The 19,605-nt window shown below is 37.2% G+C and overlaps 1 protein-coding gene across 1 annotated transcript in view; it reads right to left on the bottom strand.

Annotated features, from left to right (window-relative positions):
• Positions 1-19,605, bottom strand: part of LOC105475597 (thrombospondin type 1 domain containing 7A) — a 501,118-nt gene that overhangs the window by 182,324 nt on the left and 299,189 nt on the right. The window contains exon 6 of the mRNA XM_011730984.2: positions 18,090-18,302. Coding sequence (XP_011729286.2) covers positions 18,090-18,302 — 213 coding nt within the window. The remainder of the gene's footprint in view (positions 1-18,089; positions 18,303-19,605) is intronic.

Consider the following 19,605-nt stretch of genomic DNA (forward strand, 5'->3'; position numbering starts at 1 on the left):
AAAGCATAAACCCTCATTCATTTAGAATAACACTTGGGTGTATTTCAGTGAACCTTTAAGTTGAAACTAATTCCCTTAAGATGAATAATATTTTGTGGATGGTGCAACTTTAAAAGACTGATGAACATTTAAGGTAGGTAGAGGTTATTTAGTTGTGAAAACGTTTACAGTCTTTATATGTGGCTAGCCAGCCGGAAACAGAGCTCCACAGGGTCTGAGCGTTCCAGGGTGCTTTGAATAGTCCCAGAACTTGATTTTCCTCCTCTTATACACATGGGCAGTCAAACCAGAATAATGGGAACCATTCTACATCAAAATAATTACTGCCATTCTCTTCTCTGAGGAAGGGTAGAAGAGGAAAGAAATCAACACACACTTAATTCAGGATATATGGTTAACATATACTGCAAATCAACATGAAACACTATTTTGTAAAGGAAGAGTTCAAAAAAAGAAAGGTTTTTTGTTCTTTTTCCTGAGTTTGGCTATATAATTATGGGATTATTTTCAAAAGAAACAGCAGGGGACCTGCCTTGCCTTTCTTAACTTTAGCAGGAGATAAACACTTTCATTTTCTGCGGATGAAAGGCACATTCTTCATACACATTATCATGTTTTTCACATTTAATATTAACCTTTCTATTGACCAAAGCTACATTTTAAGCCATCAGCAAATCAATTTTTAAATGCTTTTATCAAATTAGAATAAGAGGATATTACACTGAGAACAAAGATAAAGCCTTTATGACTCAGATGCAACTTTGCTTTGTCCTTTTCCCCTAACTACAATCACTAGATCATGCCTGAGTACAGTTCATCCAAAGAGTACTGAAGTTATTTAATTTAAATTCACCCTGCCAGGAAATATTATAAATGATATTAAAAATACCATAAAATATATAAATACCATAATGTTCTTCATGTCAAATTGAAAATAAATGAAGATCAGTTTTTTAAATTAAGAAGGTAAGAACAATCAGTAATTCATCATTGTCAATAAAGCCACAGATCAATTTCCAAAACATGAAGCTTAAACAACTTACTACTTGTAAGTAATGGAAGTAATACAACTATACTATTCAATATTTCTGGCACATAAAATATATTTTAAAAGTTATAGCTTTTCAAAGTATTATTATATCAATTGTTTTTACCTTTCTGTAGATGTCAGAAGTGTATGTGTATAATGCTTGGGTATAAATTTTCCCAATAACTATAAAAGGTATTCTTACCTACTTGATTCTACATTTCAGAGAAGCTATATAATAAAGAAAAAGTGTACAATATGAATTCTATTCTTATTTGCTAGATTATACTTATTTGTAACAGTTCTTTTCATTAGTATATAAACCCATAAAAGTTCTTTCACATAAAACAGGTACTCTACAACATATGGATATACATGTCCACATTCAAAATGTAACATGTGACTGGAGAGCAAGAGAACATCAGCAGCACTGAGTGAAAACAGATTTCACTGCAACAAAGTTATTGGCAATATTCCTAGACCAAATTTGTTTTACACCCAGAGTTCATGGTTTAGTCTAAAGAAAGAGAGCAAGAGTGTGTCTCAACTTCCTTTCCTTACAGCTGTGGTTGGAGTTCTATGTTAAAGGATCTGATTATACTGTTTCCCTACCAGAATATTTTCAATTTCAATTGCATGAAACAGTCTCTTGAACCTGGCTTATGAATTCTCTCATGATCTGGTTTTATCCCTAAAGATTCATCTCCTCCAGCTTTTCAAACACGAACTGCGCAGTAACATGCCCAACTATTTGCAGCTCCCCAAATATCCCAAGTTCTTCTATACTTCTGTGCTTCACATAATCATGCTTTTAACCTAAAATATACTGAACTTCTTAATAATTTTTATTTATTCCTTAACATGAGTCATTTCCTTTTTAAAACCTTCAGTGATCCTACAAGGCAGAGAGTATACTCTACCCACTGTGCCCCTTGGCACACCGAGCGTGTCTCTAGCCCTTGTTGCACTATATTAAAATAATTTGATTACATATTTTCCCATCTCCAGCTAAATAGTGCGTACTTGATGGGCAGGGGTTGCTATTATTAATGCAGATGTAATGCTTGCAACAGAGCAGACATAACAATGTGCTTGTGACCCAAGCACAATAAATGTGCATATAATGCCAGTAACATACCATGTAATGCTTGAGACATAGCATGTAATGTCTAGAATACAGCAGTTCTGATGGGAGCTGATGGTTTTAAAAGTGTTTGGCAGTTTCCCCTTTCCTCTCTCTCCTGCTGCCATGTAAGACATGCCTTGCTTCTCCTTTGCCTTCCACCATAATTGTAAATTTTCTGAGTGAGGCCTCTTCAGCCATGTGGAACTATGAGTCAATTAAAACTCTTTCCTTTATAAATTAACCAGTCTCAGATAGTATCTTTATAGCAATGTGAGAATGGACTAATATAGTAAGCAATAAAATTCTTATCTGTAACCAAATTTAACAAAAAAGGAAGTTTCTGTACTCAGCTAACTTTCTCTCTATTGCACTCACCTTATACAACAGGCACAATAAATGTGAAATGAAAGAATGAATGAGCCTAGGCAGCAGACTGAGAAGTCTAACCAATGATTAAACCAGTTCATTTATAATGTTTAAATGTTGTTTATAAGGTCAGAACTTTTCTCCAGTGTTCTAGTTCTCTCATGGAATGCATACCATAGCCATTTCCTGGGTTGTGCATCCTAGAGAAGTCAAGACTAAATATCCAGAAGGCTCTCCATATAAGTTTCTTATTTAAAATTATTGCATATAGTTCTGAATTATTGTATATAGTTCTGAAGTTAACATTTTGGAATCTTAATACAAATATCAGTCATATTTTGTGACATGTCATTCCTATCATGATCTCAGCAGCTATGATTTCTAGTAATTCAGTGTTCTGTCTAAAGGGAGATGAGAATCAGGAAAAATTATAAAAAGGAATCTTGGAACAAAATTGGCCAAAAAAAAAAAAAAATGTGTTGAGGCACTTTAGGTACTTTAGCCACTCCACCATCTCTCTGTTGGGCTACCTCTGCTTTTGCAAGGACAGTTGATGTTTTCTTATCTAACATCACATTCTCTACAAAGATGAAACCAGTTCTAGAAGAATCCTCTTCCAACTAGATTTTACTTTGCACTCTTTCTACCAAGAAATCTTCTATAGACATTAACTTGTTTTAAAAAGCCATGTTAGATCCTTCCTTTAGTATAATCTAGTGCTTTTGCAAATGTTTTCATTAACATATTCTAAAGAAAAATGTAGAATAATTGGTTAGGAGTGAATTTTGCATACATCTGTGAGTCTAAGCCTAGTAGCCACCTATTCAAAGCCAGAACTTTCCCTCTCCTCTTTCTATACCACTTAGACCCCTTTTGGGATAAAAACAATGAAGAGACTTTATTGGTTTAAATAATGGCTTTACGTAAAAATTAAACATGGTTTCGGGCTGGGCATGGTGGCTCATGTCTCTAATTTCAGCACTGTGGGAGGCCAGCTGGGAGGACTGGTTGATCCAAGGAGTTAGAGACCATCCCAGGCCTAACTTCAAGGAGTTAGAGAATAACTCCTAACATCCAAGGAGTTAGAGAGTAAGACTTTGTCTCTAAAAAAAAATAAAAATTTAAATTAAAACAACTAGCTGGGCCTGGTGGTGCACATCTGTTGTCCCAGCTACTTGGGAGGCTGAGGCAGGAGGATCATTTGAGCTCAGGAGTTTGAGGGCTGCAGTGAGCTATGGTCATGCCATTGCACTCCAGCCTGGGTGACAGAGTGAGACTCATTCTCTAAAACAAAATAAAATGTAGAAAAACACATGGCTTCATGTGAGAATAGCTCTAAAGGCTCAAGTAATACCAAGGAATATCTGCCCTCTGCCTTTTATATTATCAAATTTATATAGTGACCGCAAACAGCTCCAATGTCTCTTTCAGTTATTTCTGTACAAGCTTTTGGATGTATTCTCTCTGTTAGCATGTACTGGGTCACATGTCCATCCTTAAAGTGATTATTACAGCCGAGTAGATGGGATATACTGCTTGCTATCTGGAGAACCCGTCCCTGATAGTTAACGTGGGTTCTTTTCTATTTCCCTAAGCATCTTAGCTGTTTGAGAAATAAAGGGAAAGAGTACAAAAGAGACAAATTTTAAAGTTGGGTGTCCGTGGGAGACATCACATGTTGGCAGGTTCCATGATGCTCCCTGAGCTGTAAAACCATCAAGTTTTTATTAGTGATTTTCAAAAGGGGAGGGAGTGCATGAATAGGGTGTGGGTCACAGAGATCACATGCTTCACAAGGTAATAGAATATCACAAAGCAAGTGGAGGCAGGGCGAGATCACAGGACCACAGGACGGGGCAAAATTAAAATTACTAATGAAGTTTTGGGCACGCATTGTCATTGATTACATCTTATCAGGAGACAGGGTTTGAGAGCAGACAACCTGTCCGACCAAAATTTATTAGGTGGGAATTTCCTCATCACAATAAGCCTGGGAGCGCTACAGGAGACCAGGGCTTCTTTCATCCCTTCGGCTTTGACCATAAAAGACGGCCGCCTCCAAGGGGCCGTTTATAGACCTACTCTCAGGGAGCATTCTCTTTCTCAGGGATGTTCCTTGCTGAGAAAAAGAATTCAGTGATATTTCTCCTATTTGCTTTTGAAAGAAGAAAATATGGCTCTGTTCCATCTGGCTCACTGACAGTCAGAGTTTAAAGTCTTATCTCCCTTGTTCCCTGAACATTGCTGTTATCTTGTTCCTTTTTTCAAAGTGCCCAGATTTCATATTGTTCAAGCACACATGCTCTACAATTTGTGCAGTTAACACAATCATCACAGGGTCCTGAGGCAACATACATCCTCCTCAGTTTACAAAGATGACGGGATTAAGAGATTAAAGTAAAGACAGGATAGGAAATCACGAGGGTATTGATTGGGGAAGTGATAAGTGTCCATGAAATCTTCACGATTCATGTTCAGAGATTGCAGTAAAGATGGGCGTAAGAAATTATAAAAGTATTAATTTGGGGAACTAATAAATGTCCATGACTTCAGCTGGTCCCTCCGTTCAGGGTCCCTGACTTCCCGCAACAGCTTGCCTTGGCTGGGAGGTAAGATTCATCCCAGCAAGCCTCAATAGTTTAGGGAATGCATGAATTCCTCAAAGAAAAATCAGTGCAGTTTATGATAGAAAAGAATGAAAGAATGTTGAGGAGGCAAGCAGCACAATGTATATTAATCTTCTATAATTTTATATCAATTCAGCAATTTCAATATAAGATCAACAATTCTAAAATTTTAATGAGCTAATTTACTTAAGTTCCTTACCCCTTTTTAGCCTACTAGCAAAACCGAAAGTCAAGAAAATGCACTATATTAATCTTGTAGCTTACTATACCACGTTCCCTGTTTCAACCATAGGTGCTCCTGAGATAAGAAATCTCATACTGAGAATCAAAGCTAAGCAGCATCTCTTCTTTTACTTCCTAATGTGGGTTCCTGGTGACTTTTTATTTGAAGACATGTTTTCCTCAGCCTCAACTTAACACAAGGCTAAGTACCAGCAGTCTTGAAGTTTAAAGATTACTACAGCGTTCTTTTTAAAATTATATTTAATTGCCTTTCCACAGCAATATTCCCTGATTGTATATAAGTCAAGTCCAATTTCTGCCCATAGTCAGTAGCTAGTTATCTTCTAAAAACAGAAAACTATGATTCTAGTGACACATTCAGTATAGTTCTGTTATACAAATAAAAAAACATGCATTTCTAATATACTCTAAAATTAGTAAGATTGTTACAATAATTTTTACAAGTTTTGTCAAACTCACATTATCTTTTTCTATTCAAAAGATATTAGCTCAATGTCAATTCAGAGATATGTTTCTCTGTAAAACAGGTGAATTTTTTAATTATGGAATTTTATTATATATTTATTTTCTGATAGTGAATACAATAGACACTCATTTATTTAAGGACATATATATGTGTTTTAAAAATGAGGTCACTTACCTGATGAGTGTGTTATGAAAATAAATGAGCTAGGCTGCAAATCAAGTAATCAAATTATTGGCAAGTGATATGGTTTGGGTGTGTCCCCACCCAAATTTCATCTTGAATTGTAATCTGAATTGGAAAACCCCACCAGGCAGGGACCTGGTGGAAGGTATTTAGGTCATGGGGGTGGTTTCCCCTATGCTGTTCTTGTGACAGTGAGGGAGTTCTGATGAGAGCTGATGGTTTTAAAAGTGTTTGGCAGTTCCCCCTTTCCTCTCTCTCCTGCTGCTATGTAAGATGTGCCTTGATTGCCCTTTGCCTTCTATCATGATTGTAAGTTTTCTGAGTGAGGCCTCTTTAGCCATGTAGAACTGTGAGTCAATTAAATTTCTTTCCTTTATAAATTAACCAGTCTCAGATAGTATATTTACAGCAGTGTGAGGATGGATTAATACAATAATCAATAAAATTCTTGTCTATAAAAAATTTTTGAAAAAAAAGGAAGTCTCTATGCTCAGCTAACTTTCTCTCTATTGAACCCACCTTAGAGGAATAATAGTAACAACGAACACTTAAATATCACACACTAGGAACAATTCCTAGCATTTAGCATATATTAACTCATTTGTACTAGAGAACAGCATTATAAACAGATCTCATTTCACAGAAAAGGAAACGTAGTCACTGTGGATTTAAGGAACCTGCCAAAGAAAGTGGCAAAGTTAGCAGGTGAACCTAGAGTCAGTGCTGCAATGACTAGTCTCCAGAAAGTTAAAGCTCAATAAAACACGGTCTAATGATAAAATGCTGTGAAAGAAATCCCTCAAATTTCAAGTATTTCTGTAGATTTATTTTTTTCTTCCTATGCAAATACAGTAGCTATTTTGCTCCAGTGTACTGGGACTTGAATGTAATGGAATCTGAAGGCATATTGAGATGTTAATAGGGTGTGCAATTTGGTGTCATGCTTTATTTGACATCTGGTAGGCAAAGTTTGAATTTGCAGTGAGGGCAATAATAAAAGTTTACTTAAGGAGAAATTAAGAGTCATTTCTTGAAAATATGTTTAGGGATAAAAGAAGGAACTTAGTTATAGTTCAGAGATTTATTGACAATCTGTTATGTGGAACACAGTGCTAGGAAACAGGCATACAAAAATAATTAAGACATGATACCTACCCCATAGTAAGCATCAGTATAGAAGGAATAGTGGGGGATAGTAAACTGTAAGTGATTACATTACAAATTCCATAAAATGTACAATGGTGTAATGGAGGGGCAGAAGGGCCAATTGGTAAAACGGACAAGATTAGATGGTGGAGGACATACTGTGATTCTCAAATGGACTTCACACAGAAGGCAATAGGAAGCCAGTAAAAGATTTCTGCTCAGGGGTGGTGGCTCATGTCTGTAAATCCCAACCCTTTGGGAGGCCGAGGGGGGCAGATCACCTGAGGTCAGGAGTTTGAGACCAGCCTGATCAATACAGTGAAGCCTGGTCTCTACTAAAAATACAAAAATTAGCCACGCATGGTGGCGGGTGCCTGTAATCCCAATTACTTGGGAGACTGAGGCGGGAGAATTGCTTGAACCCCAGAGGCAGAGGTTGCAGTGAACTGAGATCATGCCACTGCACTTCAGCCTGGGTGACATACCGAGACTCTGTCACAAAAACAAACAAACAAAAAAGATTTCAAGCAGCTGAATGATGTGATCAAAAGAGGATTTATAGTGGATAATACCATAATACCAGTATAAAGAAAATAATACCAGTATAAGGAAAACCTGATTCAAGGATTCTAACATCTCTGCTTGCTGCCCTAGTTTTCCCCAATTAGTGTAATTCTTTTAAATTAGCACTGTCCCCTCCACTGTTGCAACTCTTATCTAAGCCACACTGTCATCTCTCATTGGAATTATAGCTGAAGCTATAGTCTCCTCACTGCTGCTTCTCTGCTCCCCTAAAGTTTGTTCTCAACAAAGCAACATCAGTGATTCTTTAAAAACATATCAGTTCTGGTTGTTTCAAACACTTCAATAGATTCCCATCTTAGAATAAAAACCAAAGCCCCTGAATGGTCTCAAGCCTCTATAACCTCTTTAAACTCACCGCCTAATAACCTCTCCCTATAACTCATTCTACTCCAACCACACTGGCCACTTTGTTGTTCCTCAAATATTCAAAGCATTTTCTACCTCCGGGTCTTGCATTTAATGTTCCTTCTGCCCTAAATGTTCTCTTCTCAAACTTGCATAGGGCTTATTTTCTCATCTCCTTTATGTCTCTTCACAGATGTCACTCCATCAGCAGGATTGAGGATTGAATAAATTGTAGTGTTGTGAACTAGGCTGAGAAAATTGGAAGAGAAACTGACTCTGGAGAAAAGATGACGAGTTTGACTTTGGTACACAGTGAGGTTAAAAATGCCAGTAGGGTTTGGCTGGCACTTCCGGGTATAGCTCTATAGCAGAGAGTTGATATGAAATGTTAACTTTTAAGAAAGGATCAGAGAAAGAATATAGCATATAGGAAACAGAGGAAGTAGCATGTGCTAGATTCAGTATGTCCACAAATTCTGGCAAATACCTCTCATCCAAAGGTATAATCTGTTCCACTATTCCTTGAGCCTTGTTAGATTTGAGACTTGCTTTGACCCATAGAATGTGGTAGAATTGGTCTTACGAGAGTTCAGAACCTAGGCATCAAGCGGCCATTCAGCTGTTTTTCCCTCCTAGAACATTATCTTGAGACCACTTAGAAAAGATGCCAGTCTAGTCTACTGGAACATGAGAGGACACCTGGAGATAAAATGAGGCACCTTCATTGACATTAGTGGGGCCAACTTGGGCCATTCCACCATGCCAGCTCTTCAGCTAAATGCAGCTGTATCAGTGAGACCAGGCAGAACTAACACAGAAACTGCCCACACAACCAATAGAATTGTGAAAAAACAAAAACACAAAAAATTAAGTTTGAGGTAATTTGTTATGCCGTATACATAGTTGGTACAGAATTTAATATGTAGCAATGAGATGCTGCTTTAAGAAATCTATAACAAGTAGCATTGGCTTTGAGACTTGGGGTGGGTAAAGGCTGAAAAGTAGGCAAGAAGATTGTTAGTGAAGAGTAGAGATAGATATTAAATAATAAATTAAACCATTTGCCATAATTCTCCCATCTAGAGGCAGAGTCTATTTTCCTACCCATTGAATCTAGATTGGGAAAAGTAGGTAAGAAGATTGTTAGTGAAGAATTACTTCCATAATGTACATATTACACCATGCAGTGATGAAAAAACTGGCAAAACTGTCTCTTGTGGAAACTTACAAGATAGAAAATGTACATATTTAGATAAAGGAATTTGCAGGAAAAATGTTAAAAATGTCCATTTAATGTTTTCTTTTTCTTCTGAGAATGATACGCTATTAGAAGAGAAATAGAGAAGAAATAATTCAATGTCCAATTGGAATTTAGAAGATGCCACAATGAGCTATTATAAAATGAAAAACTAAAACCATTTCTCATCCTTACTTCTCTAGGAAAAAGTAAGAAGTGACCTAAGGTAAAAATCAATCTGGGATCTAGCTAATAATTTGTTGATAACACCAGAGAAAGACTTAGGTGATTCATAGAAGACCCTCTCAGCTAGACAGGGCTTTTAAGAATCTTAGAAGCATTTCCCACAGAAGACTCACATGTAGTCCAAAATAAAAAGAAGGCTGTGTGAAAAAGTTATGTATGGATATGGCATTTGTGGCATAAAGTGATATCCAATGAGATTTATGGAAAACTCAAAACGTTTTAAGGGTGCTGCATTGATAAAACTTTGCCAATTTAGACTTGGAGAAATTCAGACAGTTCAGAATGAACAAAAAAGTCCTCTGGCCCCTCTAATTTCTATGGTCAGGATACCGACTGAGAAAGTTCCTTGGGTACAAATATAAGCCATTTCTTATGGCAAAGGAAAGATATTTTAGGAGAAAATTCAAGAGCTCAGAATGAAAGAATCAAGAAAAACAGTGGACTAGGAAATGATTCCCAAAGAACAAAAGGAGAGCCTAATCAAGGAACTTACTCTGTTCCTGTTTTATGGTGAACAGGCTGGATACATATATTTATTGAAGCACTAGTTACAATAGCAAAGACATAGAACCAACCCAAATGTCCATCAATGATAGACTGGATAAAGAAAATGTGGTACATATACACACCACGGGATACTACACAGCCATAAAAAGGAGTGAGATCATGTCGTTTGCAGGGACATGGATGAAGCTGGAAGCCATCATCCTCGGCAAATAAACACAGGAACAGAAAACCAAACACCACATGTTCTCATTTATAAGTGGGAGCTGAACAATGAGAACACATGGACACAGGGAGGGAATAACACACACTGGGGCCTGTGGGGGGTGGGGAGGAGGGAGAGCATCAGGACAAATAGCTAATCCATGCAGCACTTAAAACTTAGGTGACAGGTTGACAGGTGAAGCAAACCACCATGGCACATGTATACCTATGTAACAAACCTACAGGTTCTGCACTTGTATCTTGGAACTTAAAGTAAAATAATAAAAAAAGTTGTTATACGGTAGAAATGGCTGAATGTTTCCTGTTTTTCTCATTTAATGGGAGAGTGCTTTTCCACTCTCTATCACGATGTTGTATGTTGTATATGTGGAGGGAAGTAGTAGAAGATACCTTCTTTTCATTCACAGACCTCTGATTCAAGAGTAGCTACAGTCATATTTGAAACAAATGCAAATTATGAGATAGTAAACTTTAAGCCTGATCATATAATTGCATGACAATTTTTGTGGTCTTGGATGGGGAGGGTGTATATTTTGCATGTGAGAGGATTGAAAATAATTGTAACCAGAGTAGACCGTAGTAAATTATTTGCCATAATTCTTTGCAATATATCCCATCAAGAGGCAAAGTCTATTTTCCTACTCATTAAATCTGGATTGTCCCTTGTGACTTGCTTTGACTAGCAGAATGTGGACAGTGATACCATGTGAGTTCAAGAGGACTTTCAGCTTTTGCTCGGTCCTCTTGAAGTTATGCCTTAAAGCCACCATACAAAAAGGAGTTGATCTAGCTTATTGGAGGTTGAGAGTCCATGTACCAATGGGGTACCAATGTACCCCAGCTGACGGCACCAACTGCCAGATATGTGAGGGAGGCCACTTGGACTTTTCAGCCATAGTCAAACTTCCCCAAGAGAGCTCAGGTGAAACCTGAACAAGCACTTCTGCATTCTCATGATTGCAGTCACTAAGTTTTGAGGTGGTTTGTTCCCTAGCAGTAGTTAAATGATATATGGTCTGAGAGGTGTAAAGAGAATAGGGAATACAGAATCAATGAAGTCATGGGAAGACAACATTTCACAGAGAAGGTGGATATAAAGGGAATCAAAGGAGCAAACATGAGGTTCACTAACATAAGGAATGCACCTGTCGGGTTTAATAACCAAACTCCTGCCTAATTTAACTGCAAGTTATGCTTTCTGTCCAATGTCCATACTGGCTTTGGCCAGGCACAGTGTTATGTGACTGTTGCCCCGGCTCTTTGGAATGCTAAGGCAGGAGGATTGCTTACACCCAGGAATTCAAGACCAACTTGGGCAGCACAGTGAGAACACATCTCTGAAAGGAAATAAAGAGAAAATTGTTTGCTCTGTGTTGTGTTACGGCATCCACCACCTATGACAAAGTAAACTGCTATTCTATATTTGCCATTTGAAGTGGTAGCTAACATTCAGTGGGGAATTTGTATCACTAAGAGGTAAATAATTATTTACTCAATTTTTATCTGACATCTCTGCTGAATCTACCCTACTTTGAAAATAAAACTAAATTATTTAGAAAATTCTACTCTTTGCTACAACACTGCCATTCAACAGAACAAAGAACACTGGGGCTCAACGCTGATGGTTTTTTTAAAAAAGCATTTTTTCTAACATATTCAAGTATATTGTAATACATACACAGACACATATACTAACACACAGCAGACAAATCAGAGTATCTGATGCCAAGTTTTCATAGTCTGAAATAAAATGGTGATTACGACACACCAACGTTGAAGGAAAACCTATTGCTTTAAATTTTCTAAAAGGTTATAATGACTTTTATCTTTACAACAAATTGAATAGAGTCTCAACCCAATTATAGGAAACAAACTCCTACCAATAGTGTTAGACAATCCTAATTGTAAGTGAGAGACCTTAGATTTAACATAATATCCAATCTAATTATATTTCAAACACATTAGAAGACAACATTCTACAGGAAGGAAACTTCTTAGTTGACTTACTGCTTAAACTATGGAAAAACAATTCAGTTATAGGATGGGTTCTTGCATTTAAAAGACGTTTTTTCCACATAATGGCCTTGTAATTTGTGTTAAGAAGTAGATTCCAGATCCAAAGAATGATCATGCATTTGAACTTGTGTTCCCATCTAGTTCCATAGATATTTGAATTGATCTGAATTCAGGGTTCTCACCAAGGTTTCAGAAGCAAATCTTATTTAGGTGAGTCTCTATTCTATACACATATTTTAACTTTTTGTCTACCACTCTCCCTTGTACATTACAATGTTCTTGTTTATCATTGATAAATAATAAGATATGGCACAAAAGGTACTCCCCATTGGAAAGGCACAAAAATATTTATAAATGTGTTCTTCCATTTTAAGTTCTTGAAAAGATATTCTAACATTTTCTAATATTAAACAATCTTAATGTCTGCTACTTGGGAGTCTTCAGGTTTTCCAGCCTTCTGAAGTTCCTTTTTGCATTAAAATTCAAATAGAATTATTTCAATTTCATTGGGAATCCAGGAACCTCCTAAGTGGCAGTGGACCAGAAAACTGCATATTCTTGTGGGCCCAGAAGACACTGTTTAATCGGGTCTCTGGTTCCTTTTAGTTTATACAACATTTGTATTCCTTACCACATAATTGGATTTCCTTTTGTAATGGGCAGTGTTGCTGGCCAGTTTGGATCCCATGGGATCCCTTTCACTGGATCTCTACGCCCATCTTTCAGATTCTGCAGCTGCAGCCTCATTCCTGACCTTAGGCTGATTGCCCTTTGACACTAGGGTTGTCCGGCCAATATGGGGAACTGGAAGTTTCTGGAACTCACCTTCTTTTCTCTGGAATTTGCCTCAAGTACACTTTCCTTTTGCTGGTTTTGTTTTGCATGCTATTGTTTTAATAAGTCATGGTTATACGTACAACTGTATGGTGAATCCTCCTAGTGAATCACTAAACCTGGGAATGGTTTTAGGAACTCAAGACCCTTTCTCTTTTCTATATTTTGCTTCTTCATTCCCCCCTTTCTTGCTGATTTCTTCTGGGAGCACATCCTTAATAAGCTTGATGCATCTTAATCCTTGACCTGGCCTATGCTTCTGGAACAAGCTATGAATATTCTGAATTAGTCAGTCTCAAGTATGAGTTCTATAACTTCTCTTTTTCTATTCCTGGCATGCTTTGCTCCCAACCTTCTACCAATTGTCCCACTTACCTCTGTCCCCCTTCACATTGTTGCTTTTTAATAATACATATGTGTCTGAAAAAAATAACTCAATATTCAGTTTATATATTGCATACAAATTGTACTATAAGACTTAAAATAGGGCACTATCTTTCCCCATCTCTTTCCACAATGAGTCCTGTTCTCCAGTGGTATAAATTTTCAAAATTCTTACATTTTCTTCAACATACTGAAATGATATGCCCTCATATTCCTCCTAGTTCTGACTACACGGAAACAAAGAAGCATGACAAGAACTACTTGGGAAAGAAATAGTACTCAAGTTTTCCCTTTCCTCGTCTTAAAGGCGGAAACATATCTTGTTCCAGAAGGAAGAAATTGGTGGTAAAAAGTTGAGAAAGATTAAGCAGTCACATGGCAAGCCAGTGCCCCAGATACTAAAGTCAATGATATAGCTTGGATATGTGTCTCCACTAAATCTCATATTGAAATGTAATCCCCACTGTTGGAGCTGGCGTCTGGTGGGAGGTGATTGGATCACAGGGGTAGACGTCTTATGAATGCTTTAGCACCAAATCCTTGGTGCTGACTTTACGATAGTGAGTTCTCATGAGATCTGGTTGTTTAAAAATGTGTGTCATCTCCCTCTTCTCTCCCTCTGTTGATCCACTCTGTCACGTGAGATGTTTGCTCCCACTTAGCCTTCCATCATGAATAAAAGCTTCCTGAGGCCTCACCAGAGGCCAAACACCTAACAGTGCCATGCTTCCTATCAGCCTGCAGGACTGTGAGCCAATTAAACCCTTTTTCCTCTTGTATAAATTACTCAGCCTCAGGTATTTCTTTATAAGCAATGCACAAACAGCCTAACACAGTCAACTTCCTCCAAGTGTTTTCAAAGCCAGTTCTTTTGATACTTTTGATCATATGTAGAAATGTACCGAAAAGAGTCAGAAAAACTTGCTTCTAGGGCTTGCCTCAGTGCTCATCTCCACATGTGTTTAGACATAGGTCTTCTTCAGCATTACTAGAAGCCAGTCAGTTTGGCATGGTGCTGAGAGTCTTTGGATAGCAGAGTTACTCCCATTCAAGAATGGCACAATACACAAGAATGGCCCTAGCCGGCAACCTTCATTACTCTTATACTGTATCATTAATAGCTGGGTAATGCTGACTTGCAGTGATTTACTTCCATAAAAGTATGTTTGGGTTTCTTAACAATCTGGGTCAAGTAGGAAAGTGATTGCTTATGCCCATGTCATTGGTTATATGCTAACTTTTACTAATGTGGGGAAAAGAAAAGGAAGATAGCACAGAAGTTCAGGCATTTGAAACCACTGAGGTTTACTGCTTTAAAAAATTATGCAAAAACAAAAACAAAACAACCTAACTGACTTTTTTTTTTTGAAATTCACATGGAAAAGTGTCAGTACTCGATATCTGAAATAGCACACATGATATGGAAATATAGACAGCATCATATTTTTTTGTTTTTAAGCAGAGGACAAGGAAATATGGAAACAATATTTGATTTACACTCTCAAGTAAGGAATAATACTTTTTTCCCCTTGCTCCAGAGTCCAATAGCCTGGCTTTGTTCTGCCTCTAACAAGCCAATTTAGGAAACAAAATATTCTTGCCTTGCCAGATTTACACCTTTAAATGAAACATACTCAATATCAAAAAAATTAAAATAGGGCAGGTTTTGGGTTTTTTACAGGTATAACATCCTCTGATTCTCCAGATCACAGATCTTTGGAGTAGGTTCCTGCATTTGTGTTCAGAGACCTGGAATTGCAGATCTGATGATCTTTAATTAATGATCAATATTTGTTCTACTACATTGAAATATTTCTCTCTTTTTGGAGAGTCTAATTGTCTTTTGTGCTCTCTTTTGTCTTGCAACTCTGTTACACCCCTCTGCCTTCTTCTCTGACAGAGAAGCTATGCAAAATTCCTCCTGGGGTATCTTGCAACCCTCCCCCAACCCTCCTCCTTAGAAGGCAAATGGAAAAATGAACAGCAGCAGCAGCAAATCTTAATGATCACTGGGAGTCTGGACAAATAATATTTCAGAAAACAAATAGATTTTAAGTGTCTCGAGGTCATTAACAAAGTTGTGAAATTTGTGAGGAATGTGTGAGCAAAAAAGTCTTTTTATTATTTCTTCAGTTCACAGGCTTTAACGCTTCATGTCCCTAGTCAAGCTTTAACTGAATTATAAAACAAAATGTATAGCTGCAGCCCAGGCCTAGAGGTAGAGTCTGTACAACTAATCAACTTTAATTCCCTGGGCCCAATTTAATTACAAAACAACGTTTGGTGCAGCTGCTAAACACTTACCAGGTGACCATATGATAATATCGGAGCAGTATTTACAAGTCTCCAGCTTTTTGTTTTATTCTATCAGCCCAATTATGTCTCAGTTTATATACAAATTTGACTGGGTTCTAGGATTCATAATAAAAAAATAATTTTCTTGATTTTTTACATCCATGTAGCTGAAACAGCTAATGTATTAAGTTGTACTACAACTAATTAATGCCAGGAAATAAAAGTTAATGGTAGAAAAGATGTCCTGTAAAGGACAATAACGAATTGAGTATCAGTTGCATACTTACCTTTTTAAAATTAATTCTGTTTGTGATGTAGACAAAGCGAAACCAGCTCATGTGTATTGTGAGTTATCAATTTGCTTTTTAGGTTATAACACACATTGCCAATACAATTACACACATCTAACTCATACCTTTGCTTGCTTTTTAGCGTTTTTTCACAAGACAAGCTAGGAGGTAATATTTGCGTTGCAAAATAAGTTTTCCTTAACAAAATTAAAATAAGCCATTTTTTAAATAGCTGGCTCCTTTAGTCTATATAAAATATATTCCATTTGCACAAATACCAGGAAGATCATTGCACTAAGTGGACTAAATCTGATTTTTCATTGCATAACACTGAGGCAGAAGTGCCATGCAAAATTAACTTTTTAGCTTTTTGTTTCACTCAAAAACACTTTTCACAATACCTGAGACCCTAATTCCTCTATAGGTCTATGGAAGGACAAGAAAAATTGTTTGAACTGAGAAAAACGATCAAGTACTATTACTGAGGGAATTTAATATGACCATTACTGTTTTTACAGAAATTCAGAAGGTAACGGTATTGTGTAATCCAAATTAGGATTTAAAATGTGAGTAAGAGAGAAACAGAACATGCTTCTTTTGCTTTCTTTTCCTAACTGCTAATCTCTGAGTGTTACTTCCTTTTTTTGCCTCTCTTTATTGTAGAATAAGGAAGAGCTAAAGAGAGGACATATCACAGCAGGTTATGCTTATCATAGCAAAAAAGCAGAATATATAAAATTCATCATAAAAGATCTGGAGCAATGATCTTCTTCCCATTTCAAACTCAAGCACTGGTTCAGATTTTACCTAATACTATCTTGCATGACGGTATTAGACCCTGGACAAAGACAAAAGGCTAATTTCTCAGTAATAGCAGTGTCTGTCAGTCTCCCACCCCAGAGTGTCTTTCTTTATGACTGAACAGTGACTGAGTCACAAGAGGAAACAATTCTGCTTACTGGAAGAAAATAGGATGGAAAGAATTATGACGGTTACCAGATGTCCCAGTACCCCCAAGGGGGCACCAGAATGTTTCTGCATATGCTGTAAACAGCATAAACTGTCAACTATTGGACTCTGGGGTTTAGCACTCATGTTTCTCTGATGTGCAGAGTCATAGGATTCAAGAGATAAAGCAACCTTAGAGATGATCTTGTCCAGAGGTTTTAAAGTACGTCTGGAGGAGTCTTGCGGTTTGTGTGACTCAGGGATGACTTAGAGGTAAAGGGTTCTCTCCAATACAGTAGCAGTACTCTTAGGAAGGAATGTAAAAATCTTAGCGCTAATATCAAGACAGTATATTTTATCAAACAAATATTAGTTATAAAAGTCCAAGGTTATTCCTGTGGCTGGGGAAAAGAATCTTGTGGAAAGCCACTATCCAGTGGCTCTAGGACATTCCTAAATAGGGGAGTCCTAGAGAGCAAAAGGTCAGTTCAGGAACTCTAGGCTGTGATGGACCTCGTGGATTGCGAGCCTGGAAATGAAATGATAACACTAAGACATGATGTCAGGGAGGTTAAAAGAAAATACTTTTAGAGTCAAGTCAACCAATGCTTATAACCCTTCTTTGTTTACATTTCATTTTCTATAATTTTTTTTAAAGTCACTTTAAAAAGTTACCTTTCCTTGTTGTTAAATTTGGCAATTAATTATTACCCTAATGATAATTTAATTCTTATGTTATATGATCTGTTCTGTTTGCACATTTAACATTATCTTGCTACTATTCATGGATCCTCTCCACTGCCACCATTTCATTAAGGACAAAAGAGAGGAGACAGGGAAAGCAGGCGGGAGGAGGGAGGGAGAGAGAAGCAGCTATTTCTACGTTTGTAAATGGAACCAGCTATAATGCGAGAAGACACAGGATTTTAATAGAAAGTAAAAACATATATGCAGGGTTGGACGTCCATAAAAACATAACAGACACGTCTTTCTTACCATCACTGTTGATGCACACAACCTCTTGAACTTGCGTGCCTGGACCACACTCCTTTCCATTATCTGGCTCGCAGTCTCCGAGTCTCACTGCTTTCCAGTCATAACACGCAGGCTCTTCACAGGGAATGGCTTCCAGTAAGTGAGGGCAGTTTCCAGTTCCCCCAGAGCCTCCAGTGGGCTCATTGGTTATGCGCCGCTTCCTCAGTTTGAAGCCTGAATTATGGGGGAAAGAAAAATCTATTGTTACCATCAAAGGTTGAGTATTTCAGAAAGTTGAACAAAACCTCAGGGTAAAAGTTAGATAAGAGTGGGGGTAGAAGTAATTTCTGTTTTGAATCTCTGGTGTATCCCCAGACTGTAGCTAATCTGGGGTCATGAACCATTCATTAAATGAGTAAGTGAATGGATTAATGAACAGAATGAAAATAAATGAGAACCTTTGGTTTTAGCTTACTACCACAAAGGTAAGGCTAGAAATGTCGTATAGTACCTATCTCCCTTGTAGGGCATAGAAGAGTAGGGTGGGAACAGAAAGAGAGATAAATTTTGGTTGACTTGGAAGGTCTATAGCTATAGAATATTCGAAGAATGAGTGAAATTTCAAGCTATTTAGAAATATCGATTACCAGACAAAAGTGCTATTTTTCTTAAATCTTCAGCAATGTCACATGATTAAATTTGGAAAATGAACTTCTAAGAAGTTGGATGGTTCCAGATAAACAATCTCTTTGAGGTTCTATTGATTTTAGACCCTCTGGGAATTTGAATTAGGAACATAAGCCATGTGGGCTCCAGTGTGAAATATTCAAAGTCCTGCTTTGTGCTTTCATAGCATCTAAGTGTTGCCCTTCCTGACAGGGTGTAACAAAATTAATAAGTCTATTTATTGCTATGTAAACATACTAGAATCACTAGAAGACTGGCCTTGGAAACAAAATAGAAAAATGTTTTTAATCACAAGATCATGTGAAAATTAACTCACCACGTCCACCATAAGAAAACCATTGCATTTATTCTATTCCTCTATCATTTGCATTATGACAGTAATACGGTTTTTACATTTTTTTCTTCAAAGTAATAAGCAGCTTTATTATTGGGCACTAGATATGGGTCAGCCACTAAACTAAGTGCTTTATGTTTATCTCATTGATTCCTTAGAGACAACCTGGATGGCAGATATTGTTACATCCCTTTTACAGATAAGGGGACGAAGGTTTAGACAAGTTAGCTAACTTATCTAAACAGTAAGGGACACAGTAGGTTTTTTCAACCCAGGCCTGACCCCACAGCTCATCTTAACCATTGCACTAAACTGTCTCAGATCCTCTCCATCATTTTGTCTAAATTAACAAGCATTTATGCCTATGTTCTTCTGTTTTAATCTTCTGGTACTATCACTGGAGTAGGTTTATTCATCTTTTGAAATTAATAGTCTTTAGCCATTCTGGAAAATACCACAAACAAGGAATACAGAAGAGCATTTTAAAAATAATTCATGATTTGATACAACTGGTGG

Source organism: Macaca nemestrina, chromosome 4 (genome assembly GCF_043159975.1).
Source record: "Macaca nemestrina isolate mMacNem1 chromosome 4, mMacNem.hap1, whole genome shotgun sequence".
Lineage (NCBI taxonomy): Eukaryota > Metazoa > Chordata > Mammalia > Primates > Cercopithecidae > Macaca > Macaca nemestrina.